Source organism: Callospermophilus lateralis, chromosome 18 (genome assembly GCF_048772815.1).
Source record: "Callospermophilus lateralis isolate mCalLat2 chromosome 18, mCalLat2.hap1, whole genome shotgun sequence".
Lineage (NCBI taxonomy): Eukaryota > Metazoa > Chordata > Mammalia > Rodentia > Sciuridae > Callospermophilus > Callospermophilus lateralis.
This window is the reverse complement of record NC_135322.1, coordinates 57,974,315-57,992,903: the sequence shown is the minus strand read 5'-3', so window position 1 is coordinate 57,992,903 and position 18,589 is coordinate 57,974,315. Positions and strand designations below refer to the sequence as shown.

Here is an 18,589-nt window from a genome sequence, read left to right as displayed (position 1 = left end):
ACGATGAGATGCACATTAGCAAATGTCTTCAACTGTCCCCTGCTCCAGAGGAGGAGTTCTCAACACTATGAGCATGTGGTTTCCATGTAGGTTCAGTGTCTACGAACATAAATGTAAACAGGAGCAGCCTGAGCCTGTGGTCCCAGTTACTGGGGAGGCTGAGCCCAGGAGCTGCAATTAATGAGACCCTGTCTCAAAAAAAAGAAAAAAAAAAGGTTCTTTTAGTGCATAAGGCACTAATTAAGGGACTAATTGTCAATTTTACAAAATGCCACCTAAGGACATCTCCCAATATTTTCAAAACTTTCAAGTTTCTCAGAATGAAAAAAATTTCATTCATTTTACTTATAATGATACATGGGTATATTTTAGCATAACAGCATAATTGTCATGAATATCTTTAATTAATCCCCAAAAGGTCACTTGGGTTATTTTGGAACTTCTTCCTCTACTTAAAGAGCATGTTCTTAAAAGAATGGCAAGATCCCAGTGGCGCAGGCCTTGTCAACAAAGTGGGTAGGAAACCAACAGTGCCCTGACCTCACCTAGACATGTTTTGTCCAGGAAGATGACCAAATGTAAGTGAGCCCAGAGCCTGGGGTTCATGGATCTGTTACAATAACTTAGGGAGGGACAGGGGAGCAAATGGCACAGTTTAGGCATGAAAACTAAGTAACACTTAGTTATGGAAAAGAAAACAAAGATGTGGCCTATAAAGGAAGACAGTGTACAGAGTGTGTGGTTGGGGAGTGTGGCTTTAAAACCTTAAGGACAAACACCCTTCTCTACCTAAAGAGAGAGTGATTTTCTTATGTCATGCAGGAAGGGAGAATTTACACCAGATATGGACTTTTCATGATGATGATCTACAGGATAAAAGTGTGGCAATCACACTTCATGCCATAATTTCAGCTCATGATTTAGGAGTAAAACCCCAACATTTTAGAAATGGGTTAACTTAAAATTACAAAATACTAACACTTAGGGATTCCCTGAAAGAAAATCGAATACCTTCATTTTGCTTAAGGAGAACAAATTTAGGGTGACTTCAACATCATAAGCATGTATTTTTTTTTAATAACTCAAAGTGTGTAAATTTTGATGTGTGTGTGAGAAAGAGACTCCTGGGATAGCCTCGGGGAGTGGCGGCATAACACAAACACCACCAGCAGGCGAGGGCATCAGCCCTGAAGTGCACTAGCACCCCGAGTGGCCAGCTCATATTTGTTCCAGGGTAAAACAGTTTTGGTTTTATCAATGGGTCCTCTGGCTCAAAACTCAAAACCAGGCCAGGCTATTTCAGATTTAAAGCCACAACATTTGATACAGTCCAACATTATAAAGGTTCAAAAGGTAAAAGAAACTTTTTACCCTGACTAAACTCAGAGAGGAATTTAAAACTCAAATTTGAGCACCACTGGTTCCAGGAGGCAACAAGGAGAAAGTTGGGTCTCCATGACCCTGAGGTTAGACTGGAGAATCTAATTCACTGATACTTGTTCCTGGTTGTAATTGGATGTTTGGCAAAGCCCTGGCTGTTTCTTCACAAATACGATGATAATAACCTGCCTACTCATGGCTTCAGTCTACAGGGTTTCAAGTGCAGCCCTCACAGGAGACCGTGAACAAGCTGCTACCCCAGGTCTAGGCATGCGACAAACCTGCACCACAAGGAGCCACTGCACACGACCATGTGCCCAGGGCCGAATCAGCTCACAGGCCGAGTCCAGAAGCAAGTTTCTGTGGACACTCCCTAGCCTAGGACACTCCCTCTCCTGAGTCTCCGCAGCACTGTGTGCAGTGGTCACCATGTCGAAGCCATTTCCATTTGACTTTATGACATCAGAGCCACCATGGCTAACTTCAGGGAGACCCTCCTGCTCAGTCTACGCTGCCACCGACAGCAGGGAGCTCCCTCGCCTCGACTGGGTGGCGGTGGGACTGTGGGGCTCCGGGCCTCTTGATCTGCTACCAGGAGCTCTGGTGAAGAGATGACGCCCCTGGAGACTGAGATGCTGATCTCCAGGGAGAGGTCCACAAGCTACAGCTCTCAATCTACAAAGTTCTTCGGGTTCATAAAGCTGGTTAAACAAAGGTCAAGGAGAGAAGAGTGTTAGTTTCTGAGGAGACAACATCTGAATCCTTGCAGCTACCTATAAAAAGGGAGAGCCTGGGGCAAGGGACGTGGGATTTAGTGGGATGTCCTCAGCTATCTGCCATGTGCTGCCACCATCCTCTTGAGGGGTGGAGTATCCACTGATCCAAACTTCATCTCATGGGGCCAATTTAGGGAACACTTAGGCAGCTCTTCTTTGAGAGGGGCTAGGCCATCAAATACAGGTTACCACCAAACCTTCTCTACAAAGGGCCATATGATCTCTGCCGTAGTTACTCAACCCTGCTGGTGACACACTAAATGGGCATGGCTGTGTTCCAATAAAACTTTATTTATAAAATCAAGTAGCAGGCCAGCTTTGGGACAGATTTAGCCCAGGGGCCATAGTTTGCCCACCCCCAATCTAGATGGCCAAATCCAGTCAACGGAGGTAAAATCCAGTGACAAGCTAAACAAGGACTCCATGAACCCACACTGCTTCCGACATTTCTCCCAAATCCTCCTCTCTTCCAGAATCAACCTGATCTTTTTCACTGAATTGAGTAAGAATGTCTTCAATTGCTTTGGAGATATCAAATATCAAAATCCACAATAGTTCCGTATCACTCACAGCCAGGGGAAGGACAGTGTCAATAAGACAAATTGCTTACAAGCCACTTCAAGGGCAGAGGACCCCAGTATAACCCCATAGGGAGCGAGGTGCCCTCCACACCCAGGATCCTCACCAACAGCAGCCCCACATTCCACAGCACGGCGCCTCCTAGGAAGTCTGTAAAAGAAACTGCTGGGAACGCCAGATTTGCAAAGCAGACTGTCAGGCCAAGCAGGCGACCATGTGTTCAGCCGTGGAGTCGCCAGTCTCCAAATAAGTACTGTCACTGCTGCTCCAGCCCACACTGTGTCAGAGACAGGCGTTCCCAAGGCCACTCAGCTGCTCCTCTAGAGTGGTTGCCCTTGGTGGCCCCGGGGAAGGCAGGCTAGCACCCCACCAACACCTGCACAGAGGCGGCTGGAACGCCCAGATGTCTTGGGAACCAAGCAACACACTCTGCACACAGCTATCTCATCTGAATTGGGAAGAAATGAAGTAGCGATGACAATTCATAACCTGGCAGGTTGCACAGCTCAGTAGAAGGAAGAGCTTTATCTAGAAGCCACAGCCTGCTCAGGCAAAGGCACTTTCAGGCAACCTCGTGGGACATAAAAGCCAGTTCAGTCATGACAGGAAGCCAGGGCCTCTCTACTGGGACCCTCTTCTTTAAGCCTAATGCCACTGCTTCAGGGGAAAGTGATTTGCAAGCCCTCGATTGCCTGGAATTTGCAGTACTGTTATTTCAAAAATTAAGAATATCCATGGCCCTCACCCAGGCTGACGCTGCCCCAAGGGGAGGAGAAGAGAAGGAGCAGGTGAGGGCCACAGGGAGGGAAGGTGGGACTGAGGAAGAGCCAGGGGCAAGGGGCAGGAAAGGCTGGTCTCCCCAGGACCTTCCACACCTCTGGCCTGTCCCAAGCTCATGATTGCCAACCCACCCAGCCAAGGACACCTGCTGCAGCATCCACAGAATGAACTGAGGACAAAGGGAGGAAGTGTTTAGGAAGTGGAGCTGGGAAGAGGCACAGAGGCCTTGGGCTTGCTCCAGAGCTTGGAGGGCTGTGAAGGTTCAGACCCCCCCGTCCCCTCCTTTAATGTTCCAAGTCAGTTCTGGGTCCTGCGTGACAAGGCCAGGGCCTGGTGTCACAGATCTTTGGGAATGCATGGATCTCACCCTGGTCTGCTCTCTAACATCAGGTGGGGCAGCCTGAACACTCCACAGAAAATCAACACTCATACACGTCTCGCTGATGGAAGAAAATCTGTCCAGCTAAGATTAAAGGAATGAGGTGTTTCTGTTAATCTTCTGGTCAATTGAAATAAACAAAGGTATTTTTCCTAAGTCCTTAAATCTTTTTTTAAGTTATTCGACACTGCACGGGTCCACACCATAACAGCAGTCAACACGATCAACACAACATACTGCTTCTTGGACACCAGGACCCAGCTCCTATTTTTAATATCACACCACCAGTTTTGACATCGGTGATGATGGTACAGAATTTACCCCGATGTAAGGTTGATAAAATAGCTAGACAAATTCTGAGTCCAGGATGAGATCTTAAGAGTTGATTGTCCATAAATCCCTTTCAATTTTTTTTAAAAACTCCACTTACCTCTTTCCCTTAGCAGACAGGCGCAGTCAGAACCTCTGCCCGGGTTCACAGCCTCACTGACCCTCTGAGAATGCATTTCCCTCTTGCCCTGAAGGTGCTGGGGAATGTTTCTGGAGTGTCAAAGGTGTCATTCAAAATTAGAAAGGAGAGAGATGGAGATCTAAGTCCAGAACGGAGGCCACCATGGGGACCTCAGGGGACTGAAGAGGACCTGAGGGAAGACAGCCCAAGGCGACCCACTTTCTGTATCTATAGACAAATCTGAAGATGTAAACTCTCCTCAGAGTGGCTGACTTTTACTAATTCAGAATGGGCACATATGGACCAAAATGAAACAAAACCCTCCCAAGAAGGATGGCCAAGCATCTGCTTTGCCCTGACGCCACACAGTGGCCACTGGGCCTAAGGCCAGAAGTCAAGGGGGTTAATTCTGAGGTGAAGACAAGGATGAATTCTCCAGTTTTAGAAAGAAATCAGATATATTCCCAGAGAAAAACGATAGCCCTGGTGACCAGTGGAGACGTGCAGGACCTTTGTTCTGAAGCCATGTGCTGTCCCTCCTGTCCCTTCCCATATCCCATTACCAGAAAATGTTGGTTTGAATAACTCAGGTAATTGGAATACGTCACACACCACACAGACCAGGTCAGACTCTTAGACACAGCCTGCTGTCCCTAAGCCCACAGTACCAAAATAGCCCATCTTTCGCTGATTATTCAGCTGTCAGAACTCCCTAGGTCACCCCACACAGCCGTCGTGGGGCGCTGGGGTTTCAAGAGGCCGTGATTTTAATGAAACGGCAGCTGAAACGCTATGAATAGACTTTAAAAATAGAGAACCACCATAAAATTTTCATTATAGTTAGATTTAAGTGGATTTCATCATAGCAGTCACAGACACTAAACAAACAGGACGAACGCTGACAGCCTACCTATTCCTGAGTTGGCTCCCGTCACCACAACCACCTTGCCGCTGAAGTCACGGCCCTGCAGGATCTCCATGGCAGTGGTGCTGCCGTCGTACCGCTGTCTGCTGGTGGGCTTCGTGGGATTATCATCCACAGTGAACGCCAGCCTGGGGTCCAAGTAGGTGGTTCTTTTATTTATATGGCTGCAAAGGACAGGAAGCAGCAAGCACCGCAGTGAGCACTCGTTAGTGTAAAATAATCTCTCAATCAAGGTGAACCCACCACTCATGGTCCAAAAGGCTCATCCTTAGCCCGAAAAACACCAGGGCCTGTTGAACCTCTCCTGGTCCCTGGAAGGATTACAGCGCAGGCTGGAAAGAGGCTCACCGAAGCTCTTCCTCTGAGCTGCAGAGCACACTACAAAGCACAGTGCCCACGCCTCGTACCCTGCGTCTCAAAGGCAGTCACTAGACAGGTCTGGGGTTTGGCTTCATTCAAGTACATGTGGCCATGAGATCTGTCAGTCACTCTCATCCATGGATTTCAATTAAATCTCTTTGCCCTGAGCAAGGGCCTCAAAAGCAGATAAGTAGAAAACTCAAATTGATAAAAATTCTTAATACTAAATATGAGACTGACCAACTAATGAAATTCTAAAGGTTTTTATCTTAAGACCACACCCAGGCCTCCTATAAGTATGCTGCTTTTGATCTGGAATTATCTAAAATTTATATAATATTAAAATATATTGGTAAATATGGATTAGTAAGTTGCTCCTTGTAATAGAATTTATTTTTTACATTTTAAATGTGTTCTTGGGATTTAAGATAAAGACCTCAAAACAGCACAAAACTATCTTAAAAACTATTATAAACTCTCCAGAAATATCTAAAATCTCATGTATTGGGGTGTATAAAATTACATGGTTGAGGGTTGGGGATACAGCTCAGTGGTAGAGTGCTTGCCTAGCATGTGGGAGGCCCTAGGTTCAATCCACAGCACCAGAAATAAATAAAACATATTTCTTAATTTAAAATCTATACCCATCAACCCAGAAATGTGACCCTTATTATAACCACAGCCTGCCAGGGGAGCAGAGGGAGCCCAGGGTTACACATAGACTACGGTGCTGCATGGTGAGGGAGTGACAGATGCTGGCTTAGCAGAGCCAAATGTGCATCCTCCCAGTTCCTCAGCGACCTCACATTGGTAGCCTGAAATTGGCTATGGTCAAAGCATTTGCACCATAGAAACGAACCTGTGCTTTCTTTTCCTTCCACTAAAGAGCTGATTGCTAAACACTAACAGCACTCCACAGCAACAGCTCACAGGTGTGAGATGACAAACCAGGGAGCCAAGGTCCAGCCTACTTCCAAAGGCCACCACTCTTCTGGAGTAGAACAACAGATGGCAATACAGCCCACCACTTGTTATTATAAATAAAGTTTTATTGGAACACAGCAATGACCATCAATTTTATATCCTCTATGGCTCCTTCAGCATTATAATGGCAGAGCTGAAAAACTCCAACACAAACCATATGGTCCCCAAAGCCTAAAACATTATCTGGCCTGTTTCAGAAAAGGAGAAAGTCCCATCTCTGGAGTAGACCAATGGCTCTCAAGCTACCCTTGGAGAACTCATTAAAGCACAGGTCGCCAAACCCACCCCCAGAGCTGGAATCGGGTTAAGGAAAGTTCCCAGGAGACACTGATGCTGCTGATCCAGGAACTATGCTTAGGAAACGCTGCCCTAGGTCACTTACAATTAAACCATTTCAGGGAAATAACTCTCCCAGCACACATGTAAAGGCAGAAACTACATAACATTTAAAAACCTCCACCATTAATTTTTTAAAAGCCAACAAAGTTAAAAGAAAAATTTGGAAAAAAAAATTGCAACATACAACCAAAGGGTTGGTATGCTTCATTTGTTGAGGAAAAAGACTAATAAGTCAAGAAGGAAGAAGTCTTTTATAAACTAGCAGGCATCAACATCCTGCCTGCCCAGCTTGTCAGCGCCTCTTGGGGACTGCCTGTGCAGCTCAGAGACCCCTTGAGCAAGCCATGGCCCATTTGCTCCCAATTCTGGCAATGCACCAAAAGTTCACGTATTTGTTCAAAAACCACTTATGCCACTTGTTACTATAATTACGTTACTTAATAAACTATTATAACACAAACTGATAATGAGAGATGAAAACAAAGTGCCCCTGTAACTATGAAGATCTGGCTGAGTGCCTGGGAGAGCCTCAAAGGCAGGTAGCTAAGAAGAGGGTTTGGTTCAGTCAGATACAGTGGAAGCACTAGAAATAGGCCATGAAATTCCAGAAAAGATGCAGCATTCAGAATTTCTGAAAAGTAAGTTTTTGGTCAACTTTAAAAAAAGGGAAAATAGAAACTGTAGATGCTTTGTTCCAGGTGTGCTTGGGAAACGAAGATTACACTGCAATCCATAAGGCAGACTCACATATGAAGAGCAGGCCCGGCTGATCCCAGAGTGTTTATGTTACACACATAGCTCCTAAAAAGAACTATTATTCCTGAGCAGGTGAGGCTCAGGGTAGAGCCTTTGCCCAGTACATACAAGGCCCTGGTTTCAATCCCTGACTAAAAAAAAAAAAAAAAAAAATCCTGCTTAAATCAATCTATTAACCAACCTATCCTAATCTGGCAAATGCACAACCTTGAACATTAAACATTGACAGTCAGGAAACATCCCTCTGTCTTAGTCAACTTTTTGCTGCTGTGACTAAAGGTCCTGACCAAGACAATTGTAGAGGAGGGCTCAGGGTTTCAGAGGTCTTAGTCCATAGAAGGCCAGCTCCATTTCTCAGGACTTGAGGTGAGGCAGAACATCATAGAGAAAGAGTGCAGCAAAAAGAAGTAGCTTATAAGGTGATCAGGAAGCAGAGAGACTCCACTCACTAGATACAAATATATACCCCAAAGCCACACCCAATTCCCACCTCCTCCAGCCACACTTACCACTTAAATTACCACCAGTTAATCCCTATCAGGGGTTTAACTCACTGATTTGGTTAAGGCTCTCACAACCCAATCATTTCTTCTCTGAATCTTCTTGCACTGTCTTACATGTGAGCTTTTGGGGGACACCTCACATGCAAATCATAATACCCTCTTAACTACAGGGGCTGAGAGCACAGATATAGAAATACAGATGATGAGAGACACACCTCACTCAAGGGTGTGCTACACAGGTGGTTACCAATGTTCACTGCTCAAATTTAAAGAGAGAGATGTAAAAAGGGTTACAGATAAGGATACTTAAAAAATAATTATAGATTCCTAATAATAGAAATTTAACATCAATGCCCAATGGGCAATTTGATCAAATTAGAGTACATCTATACAAAATAATACTCTAGAGCCATAAAATATTCTCTTTAAAAATATATAAGGATATGAGAAAAAGATCACAATATGTTATGTGGAAAAAGCTTATTAAACCATTCACTTGGTGCATTTCCTAGGTGAAGAAAGCACAGGCAAACAGACTGGGAGGAGGTGGAAGAATGATCCCAGAACTATTCAAAGTCGTTACTCCTGCTGCTAAGATTACAGGTACATACCACTGCAGATTTTTCTACTGTCAATGTGTATTACTTTTATAATTAAAAATTCCTATTAAAAAGTAAAGTGGCCAACAATAGTTTCTATGTACACACTTACTCAACGAAAAACACTTGTCCGTTCTCATCGGTTTCTTGTTCCCATCCATATGGCAAATCTGAAACAGGAAAGACAGGTCTGTGAGTGCCATGGGACCTGAAGCCCCCTCCCCAGCTCAGGAGGAGGAGGTGCCGTGCCCACCAGCCCTGCCCCTAAGCCCACCCCTCCGTACAGGCAGCCGCTGCTCCAAGCAGCTGCAGAAGGCCCGCGGCCCCAGCTGCATCCCACATGTCTGCCTCTTGCTTTATCAAACGGGTTTCACTCTCAATCATTCTAAAATGCTCTGTCCAGGTCCTGATTTAGGGGAATCTTCCCCATTGCTTGGATCAGTGTGAACTCCCCCTTGATAAGCTCAGAGATGCCTCAGTGGGCGCGGCAGGCACCCAACACCATTGTCCGCTATGCCCGCTGCCTTGAGAGAGGTCACAGGGCAGCTCTGACTTCCTGTCATCGCCTCAGCTGGACCCTAAGCCCCTAAGAGCAAGGACCTTCTTATGCTTCTTTTTCTTCTTCTTTTTTTTTTTTTTTTCATTCTTATATGTCTATTCCAAGCATCCAAAAATCATGGTGATCTTTATGGAATTCCATGAAGTATTGATATGCGTAATTCCATAGTATAAACCAAGAGCTATTTTACCAACAGTGCAGCTTTGGAAAACCTAATAAGCCATGAGCCAAAGGCCCCAATCATTTTAATATTTTTTTAAGAGCAGTAAGAAATCATCTCCTCCACCCCAGACCTTATCACCTCCTTCTGCCAAATGCCACAGGCTCTCAGAGTAGAGTCATCTAGTTCCTTGATGGTTCTCCAGCACAGCCTTCCCCAAATGACACAGCAACCTGTCACCATGCTGTCCGTGACATTTTCCCAACATAATTAATGTTTCAATACAAGATTCTCTCCTTTGGCAATAACATACAAACCTCCTGCTACTCGTTTTCTTTTTCCAGTTTTTGGATGCTCCCATTGAGTCTTCTCCTCAGTGTGACTGTTAAAAAAAAAAATCCACAATACTATAAACAAAAATTAACATTTCTAAGCAATAATAAATTGTATTAAAGTTGTTCTCTCCCAGATAACGCCCTCTCAAGAGTAATGAAAACAAACTCTCAGAAAAGAAACAAGCAGAACATAAATCTTACAGCTTGCATTCCTGGCTGCAGAAGCAATCCTGCAGGAATGTCCTGAGTCACCTTCTAGGCCAGGTGGGGCAGAAGGGAGGAGGAGGAGGAAGAGGACCAGGCCATCAGCTGGGGGGCAACTTCAGAAAGCTCTACAAATCACCCAGAATATCCAGAGAGGAGTTCTGTTTTGTATTTCTTTTAGTTTTAGTCCAGGATATAATAATAAGAGTCATAATGTCTAATTTATAATTTGGATATTTTAATATAATTGAATATGCTAATCTTCTTAAAATGTGCATTCTTTCCACAGATAAAACTTTCAAGTGTTTCATTAACAGCTATTCCTAAATGTCCCGAGAGGCAGTTGAGAATGCAGTGAACTGGCCCCACAGGCACCTACCTGCGCATCTTTGGTCAAGTTACTCTACCTCTTACCTCCATTTTCTCATCTGCAAAATGGAAACAATTCTAGTACTGATCCCAGGGGGCTGCTCTGAGGACACTGCATATAAAGGGGTTTTACATAGTACCTGGCATATAAGAAGTTCTCAGAATTGCAAGCCATTATTCTAAACAAACCAATTAAACAAACTGGCCTGATTCCCACACCAAACTTTGCACATTATCTCAGAACAACATATAATCATAAATAAAACAGCTGAGGCTGGGGCTCAGTTGCAGAGCGCTTGCCTAGCTTGCTCGATCCTCAGCACCACATACAAATAAACAAATAAAATAAACATACAACAAAATAAATAAATAAATAACACAGTGGGCCAATAGGTAGGAACATCTGTCATCAGGTGACAAGGCATCCAGGAACACAAGCCACTTCACAAGGGACACAGCCAGAGGTGGTGGGAGGCACTCAAAGGCTAAGTAAGTAGACTTCCTAAAAGGCCACATATTCTTGCAAAAAATAAAACAGTGTTAATCACTGACACCCAGACAATAAAACGTGGACACATCTTCCTTATGTTGATGAAAATAAGTATAGAGCATGAACTTTCTGGAAAATATTGCAAGTCACAAGCAAGGGCTGCCTTTTCATGAACTGTAGGTTTGTAGTCCATTTTTACAAACTCCTGGCAGCTGGGCCTCTGCCCCAGTGGAGGGATACCAGGACCCCCAGGCAGAATGACCAGGACTGGCTGTGGTCAGCCATGTGGGGCTCCTCCATGCCTGCCTCCCCGAGCTACTGGCAAGGTGAGGCACGCATCCTGGACGCATCCTGGACGGGGCTGGAGCCTGATCACATCGCTGTGCAAGCAGGCGGTGTCAGAGGCGAAGGTAACCCCCTCCATGTCAGCCACGGCCAAATCCGATCTCAAAACAGAAGCTCTGACTCCCTCCAAAGCATAACCCACCCACTCCTCTCGGCCCAGGGGGAGCAGCAGTAAAGCCATCCTGCTCATCCTTGCCAACGGAAGGGTGGTCACTGGCTAAGCCGAACCTGGAGCAGCATCCAACGCCCCTGCTCCTCGCTTCGCCAGGTGAGCACTTCTTCAAGGTAAGAGATGTGGTCTTTTGGCCTGACGTGCAAAATCATCTTGGTCTCCCAGGCTCACATCAGATGAGCTTGCAGTCCAGTTCCCAAGAAGTCTACATTCAAGAAAGTGACTTCTAGCCAGGTGCAGTGGCACACATCTGTAAGCTCAGAGACTTGGGAGGCCCAGGAGGAGGACCACAAGATCAAAGCCAGCCTGGGCAATTTAGTGAGAACCTGTCTCAGAATTCTAAAAACTGCAGTAAAGGTCGCAGGATGTGGCTCAGTGGTAAAGGGTTCCTGGGTTCAGTTATTCCCAGCACTGCAAACGACAAAGCAAGAAGATGACCCCTAACAGCAGAACACCAGGCCTGGGAGCAGGCAAGCCAGAGGGCCCCTGGCCCGCACAGCCCTGCCCCACAGCAGGCCCAAGTGCAGACACACGATGATTACAGACTTTCCAGAGCAGACACAGACTCACTCAGAACTTTTATTCATGTATTCTGAAAAACATTTTAAAAATCAGAAGAAACTGTCAATCTGTGTTCTTGACGGTGACAGAAACTGTTCAAACCAAGGTTTCTGACCCTCAGCACTACTGACGTCTGGGACCGGGTGATTCCTTGGTGGGGTCCCTCCTGTGCATCCCTGGCCTCTACTCACTAGGTGCCCATACACCAGTCCCCACAGCTGTGGCAAAAGAAAGTGTCCCCAGACATTGCCCATCGTCTAGGGCAGTACACAACTGTCCCTGGTGGAGAGCCCAGGCCTGGGTAGAGACAGTGGACTCTGGGAGGGAAGGTGCTGCAGCCTGAAGGCCACCTGTCCTGCTTTTCCCACCTGCATGCCTTGAGCAGCTCTCCAGCTCCCTGTGCCTTGGCTTCCTCACCAGTGCCACAGGGACAGGAAGAGCAGCGCTGCCCGGGGTACACAGAGCTCATGAGTTAACATGCCCAGCCAAGGACCGTGCCTTCCAACACAAGGATTAGCTTAAGTAAATGCTTATATACGAAAATTAATTAAAAGTATTCTTTTTAATTATAACCTTAAATGACTTTTTAATGAAGAGAAAATCACGACACATGTCCCCCAAGTGTTCTCTTATTCCCCTTAAACAGAAGCCCTCCGTTTTTCCTTTCAGGAAGCTTTCTGTCATTTAAAGAGATAATTAACAGTAATCTTAACTTAAACCAAGGGATCAAAATTAAATTTATATCACATTATGTGAATTCCACTTCTAAGTGCGCTCTTCTAAAGCGTCAGCTGTGAAAGCAGAGTTGAAGTTGGCACAGAGACCTGGAGTGGGCCGTGAGGACAGCCACCCTGGGCACAGGAGTACCATCTCCTGGGGGAGCTGGCCATCTCTCTAGGCTTCATAGGAAAAGGGGACGGGGAGGAAGACTCGGAAGGCCCTAGCAACTACAGTGACAGACAGGACACTGAGTCTCTGTCCCTTCCACCCCATCTCTCAGAGAAGCTGCTCTGAGATGCTGGGGGAGGGTACAGGCCTGCCAGCTCTGCAGTTGAGGTCAGCCTTCAGTAGTGGGTCGTCCTAGAGCACCCCACCCACCCCACCCCCGGGTTGGTAGGCTTTGGAGCCATGTGACCTGTGCCTCTGAGCTCTACGAGTGCACTGTGGGGACACACTGGCCCAGGGGCACCCACGTAACTGGACAGTGCTGCAGCTACAAAAGGGAAATTCCACAAGACCCTAGGGTCTTTTTTTTTTTTAATGGACACAATATATTTATATTTATTTATTTATTTTTACTGGTGCTGAGGATCAAACCCAAGGCCCCACGTGTGCGAGGCAAGTGCTCTGCCACTGAGCCACAGCCAAAGACCCCAAGACCCTACAACCTCTGTCCTTGGGCATGACCTTGCTGCAGTGGAGAACGAATATCTGGAAAAAGGAATAAATTGAAGGGTGGTTTGAGAGCCTGTTAGCAAAGTTTGCCAAACTCCCAAGAGAAGACAAGTGTCACTTCCAGAGTTATGAGGGAAAAGCAAGGCCAGGGTGCCTGCAGGTCAGGAGAGATTAACAGGGTGGCTGAATTACGAACAGTGAGAGGGATCTGTCAGCCTATGAGCCAAAGAACAAAGGGCCTGCAGAACTGGAGGGAGGGTCAGCAGAGACACCAGCCAGCCTGGTCCCCAGAGTAATAGTAGGGCCAGACAGGCTAGAGTGAGACCAAAGACACTGCTGCAGGTCGGAGGAAGGACTTATGCCAGTCATACACACAAGTCCCCGGGAAGGAAGCAGTTGGGAAGAGCCAAGCCACATGAAGTAAAGTAGGTGGGGAGGCAGGACCAGCCTGAGAAGGAAGGCCCTAGGCCCTAACTTGAGAAGCAGCAGGGGAACGTGGCCAGATGAGAACAGAGGAGGAAGGCAGAGGAGGGAGGCAGAGGAGGGAGGCAGAAGAGGTCTCAGGAAGCTAGGAGCAGGTCAGGGCATCTATGCCTCGGGGTCTAGTATGCCAGCTGCCCCCGGGTCCCTAGTTAACCTTCACTATTCATTCCACGTGCTTCTGTTGCGCTACAGCTTGTGGGTGCTGGGGAGACTGGTAGACAAGCGAGGCCTGCACTGCAGAGGGACACGGAGCGCAAACAGGAAGAAACCTGCAAATGACACTGAGGACCCAGAAGCAGATCCCCAAAGAGATGGGTGCAGGGGTGGGGCACCCAGGCAGGGAAGATCTCTGGGGCAGTGAGTGACATTTAGGCTCAGTTCTGAGGGAGGAGAGGAGCACAGAGCACACATCCTCAGGCTCAGGGGCCTGGCCTCCTACACTGCTGAAGCGTTCTCTGCGGCTAGAATTGTCCCTTTCATTCTCCCAAGCCTCAATTCTTCTAAAGACACAAACCTAAAGTGGTGTCTTGGCTCCAAACCTGCAGTGGACCTGAGCCTGGCAACAGGGCCCCATCTCCTCAGCAAGATGCAGAAGGGCCTCCCTCACGTGGGTCTTCCTTTCCTGCCTCAGTGTAAACACACCTGCTCGGGCGTGGCCTGTGGTCTCCACGCACTGTCTCTGCCCTGGCTGCCCTCCTGCCCACTTCATCCACCTTCTTCTTCTGGGTCCCAGGATGCCTCCCTAACGTGCCCCCACCTACCAACTTGCCTCTCATGCTAGACAGGCTGCCACTCAGCACAGGCACGGTGCTCCGACTAACATGTCAGTCTATTCAATAACACTGAGGACAGCTGATGACAACTGGGTTGTGCACATTGGTATATACCCGTAACCCCAGCTCCTTGGGAGGCTGAAACAGGAAGATCACAAGTTTGAAGCCAGCTTGGGCAATTCAGTGAGATCCTGTCTCAAAATAACAAAAAGGGCTGAGGATGTAGCCTCCAGATTGAATCCTCAGTACCCTCTCCCACCTCCCCCCGAAAAAAAAAAAACAACCGAGTCTTACTATCATAGTCCCGGAGCTTGAGGCCTGACACATAGAATCTCTATAAGATCACCAGAGGTTTTCTTTGTTTTGTTTTGTTTTGTTTGTTTGTTTTCTTTCTTTCTTTCTACCTGGCCACCATAACTGCAGCAGTCACAACTTTGGGCCTTGGGTAGATCAGGATCACCAAAAATATTTCAGCCTACCTATCAACCTACGTTTGGGGAGAAGGGACGGCCCAAACTAATTAACTCAATTTTGGGAGGTGGGGGACCCAAGAAAAAAATTTTATCTTAAATGAAAATTATAGTGTTCATACTAATTTGTTTCTAAAAGCCAAGTTATAATCCACTCATCTGGAAAACTTAAAAAAAAATAGACTCCCCAAGTGGAGAGTCTGAAGCAACAGGTTCTCTACAGAGATCTAATGTCTGCATTTAAGACATTCCCCAGTACACATCAGACTGAAAAGACAGAGATAGCTGCGGCTCCCAACACATCAAAAAGACTAAGTGACTGAACATTAGGTGTTTTATGCACACTGCCTCAAAGGGCCCTTCTATCAAGCCATTTTACAGATGAGAAAACAAGCTGAGTTCTTACAATGACTCAAAGTCACACAGTGATGGAAAAAGGGTCTACTAGGGTACCCAATAATGAAGTTATATACAGCATTTGTTTGTAGGAAAATACATACTCCTAGGCCTTCAAACCCCCAAGGAGAGAGTTGGGCTTGTGCATATTTTTAAATTCCTTTCTCTCTGGGGGAACAACTGTCATCACCGTACTGTGCAGTGCTGCCTCCTGAACAGCAGAGGGCGCGCCTGGCCGCTGCCAGGTGACCCCGCTTGACCCAGAGCCCACAAAGGGGCCGGCTCTTTCTGGGGGACCCTCCAGCCTCTGACAATCGCTGTCAATTAGCACCACCCTCGCCATGTCGGAAGGCGCAGCCCCCCCCCCCCCGCGAGCGCGAGGCCGTAGGGTTCCAGGTGTGACCCATCCAGGTGCGTCCCAGGCCCAGCGGCCCCATTGCGGCCCCCTTACTTGGCATAGTAAACCCAGCCGTCCTTGGTGGTTCTCTCTTCCCAGCCCGGGGGCAGCTCATCCTCGCTGTCCGTGTCGTCCAGGCCTGCGTAGCGCAGGGCTGCCATGGCGGATAGAGGAGGCGCTCGCCCGCTGTCCCGCTCGCGCGCCGCCGGTCTCCTCTCCCAGGAACTCACTCCCGCTTCAACCGAGCGCCGCGCGCGCTGGGGCCCGACCGCTCGCGCCTGCGCACCGCGCAGCCCAGAGCCGCACAGCCTGATCCGTAAATGTAATCCAGTCTCCTGGGTTTTGCAGCTCCCGACATACAAGGGGAGGAGCCTAGGAAGACCACCAGAGAAAGCGTGAAGGAGACTGCGCTGCATCTCGGCTAGAAGTAAAGCCCGGAGAAGGCTGCGTAGTTCCGAGACGGGGCGGAGTTTCTTCGCTCTGCGGGAGGCAAGGAAGGGGCGTGCTCATCCAGTCACGGTTCAGGACTCCGCCCGTTGCTGGGCGACCTGTAACACTTCCGCGTGGTTCTAGCCAATCCTGCAGGAGCCCTAGCAATTGCGCTTCCTGGGAAATGTAGTTTAGGCCCAACCGGAATAGAAAGTGGAGCAGAAAAGAAGGATTCTAATAGGGAAGGCCTGGACTCCAGCCCCTCCTTATTTTAAGGCCTCAGGAAGAGTAAACATTCCTGATTAAAAACCATCCAATTGCCCTCATTCGGGCTGATTCACAAATTTTGCTGTGCATAGAAAAGTGGCATTATAAACTTGGAAAATTTAAATTGCAAATTCTCACGCCTCTTAATTCCCTAGTCCTGCAGAAGTTCCTTCCATCCATAGTATGCTTTTGTTGATAATAATTGGTAACGTTTATGGATCCTTTAAGGGATGGTGGCATGGTGGCCAGGAATTCATAGGCTCTCTCTTGCATATATCCGACACCTCTGTAACATGGACACACTTCAGAAGGATAAGTAACTAACCCAAAGGACCACAGAAGAACAGAATCAGGTAATTCCGGGAAGTTCAGACCCCATTGCTACTTCCAGTTACTTATTTATCTGTAAACTCTCAACTAATCTGACAGAGCACCACATCTTATGCTTCCTTTGTTCACTACCACTTGGACAAATGCTAAGTTTATTAAATTAACAAATGAAAATGTGATTTTTAGATTTAGCCCTCTGTGAATCGAACTAATTAAAAGCAAAATTTCCAAATTTATGTAGCAGACTGCCTTATGTCATCTCTGAACACCTGATGAGCATACTATATCTATAAATGTCCTGAACTGAAAACCAAGAGCATATCTTCAACTTGACCTTCAACAATGTTGCTTTTTATGTTCCAGTCCTAATATTGATTCTTACTGTAGGAGTCCTAGTTGGTGTACTCTTGAGGGAGACAACATTCCTGAACAGCCTCAGCCAAAAGCTAAAGTATTGAAAGCACCTTTTGGTGTGACCAGGCTTGCTGTCCCAGCTCAAACTTATCATCACATGAATTTTCTCAATTTACATCTGCTGCTCCTCGGCTTACCTCTAGTCAGTCCCTTTCACCTGTCACCTAAGATCATTTATTCCTTTGCTATGAATAGAAAATTGGCTCACAAAGTCCCCTGATTGCAGAGAGGTGAATGGATATACTTAAATTGATTAGCCTCAGTTTCCCCAACTATCTATGGTCTCTGTCCAAGCAGAGACTGCTCAGATTCTCTGGGTTGCACTGGTCAGAGCCCCAGCTGGCACCACTTTCCTGTTGAAGCCAGAATTAGACAGTCAGTCAGCGTAGATAGGTACATTGAGTCAGGTTGGATCAAGGAGGCCAATTTTGAGTGATCTTGGCAAGTAGGAGACTGTCCCCTAAGGGATTGAAATGTTAATTCCTTGAGAACCCTTCTGCCACCCTTATCAAGAACCAGCCCCTACTCCAACCTGTTAACAAGGTAACCTGTCCCAGGAATTGCCCCTCCCTACAGGGAGCTATAAAGTTGTTAATTAATGTGTCCTGGGCTGTACCATCCTGCCCTTCCCCTTCAGCCCACCTGTTTCCCACCTTTTGGCCACCCCACGGGGCATTCCTGGGCCTAGTCCTGGGCCTAGATACATAAGCAGGAAGGAGAAAGATAATGGGGAAAGGCAGGAGGACAAAGGTAGCCTAGGACATATAAAAAGGGCAGAACACTTTACTTCTTGGGATACCTGGATACCAGCTATGGCCCCCAAGCTCTATATGCTTGCCTCGGGTACTTCTCTAATGTTCAAACTTCAACATGTGGGGAAGCAGGACTCGTCACCAGTATCACTGTGAGTGGGCAATGGATAATGCCATATGATGTCCTCCAAATGGGATAGTGGTCTCTCTGGTAGAATTCTAAACTTCAGGGTCAACCCTCTGCTGTCCCCTATTATCATGATCAATTCCCTGCAGGGCTTCTCCTGTCATTGATGCCAGAGTTTCTTGGGGACTGTCTGTGCACTGTGGGGTGTCTAGCAGCATTTTTATACCTCCACCCACTAGATGCCAGCAGCATCCCACATCCCAGTTGTGACATCAAAAATACCTCCAGAAGTTGCCAATTTGGACCCCAGTTAAGAACCACAGATCTACTGAAACCTGCAGATTTCAGGA

The 18,589-nt window shown here is 47.0% G+C and overlaps 1 protein-coding gene across 1 annotated transcript in view; it reads right to left on the bottom strand.

The window, feature by feature from the left end:
- Wwox (WW domain containing oxidoreductase) overlaps positions 1-16,233 on the bottom strand; it is an 874,518-nt gene extending 858,285 nt beyond the window's left edge. The window contains exons 1-4 of the mRNA XM_076838501.2: positions 15,975-16,233; positions 9,848-9,912; positions 8,924-8,981; positions 5,256-5,434 (exon numbers count right to left, since the gene is read on the bottom strand). Of these exons, the coding sequence (XP_076694616.1) occupies positions 5,256-5,434; positions 8,924-8,981; positions 9,848-9,912; positions 15,975-16,081 (409 nt within the window). The 5' untranslated portion in view covers positions 16,082-16,233. The remainder of the gene's footprint in view (positions 1-5,255; positions 5,435-8,923; positions 8,982-9,847; positions 9,913-15,974) is intronic.
- Between the last annotated feature and the right edge of the window lie 2,356 nt (positions 16,234-18,589).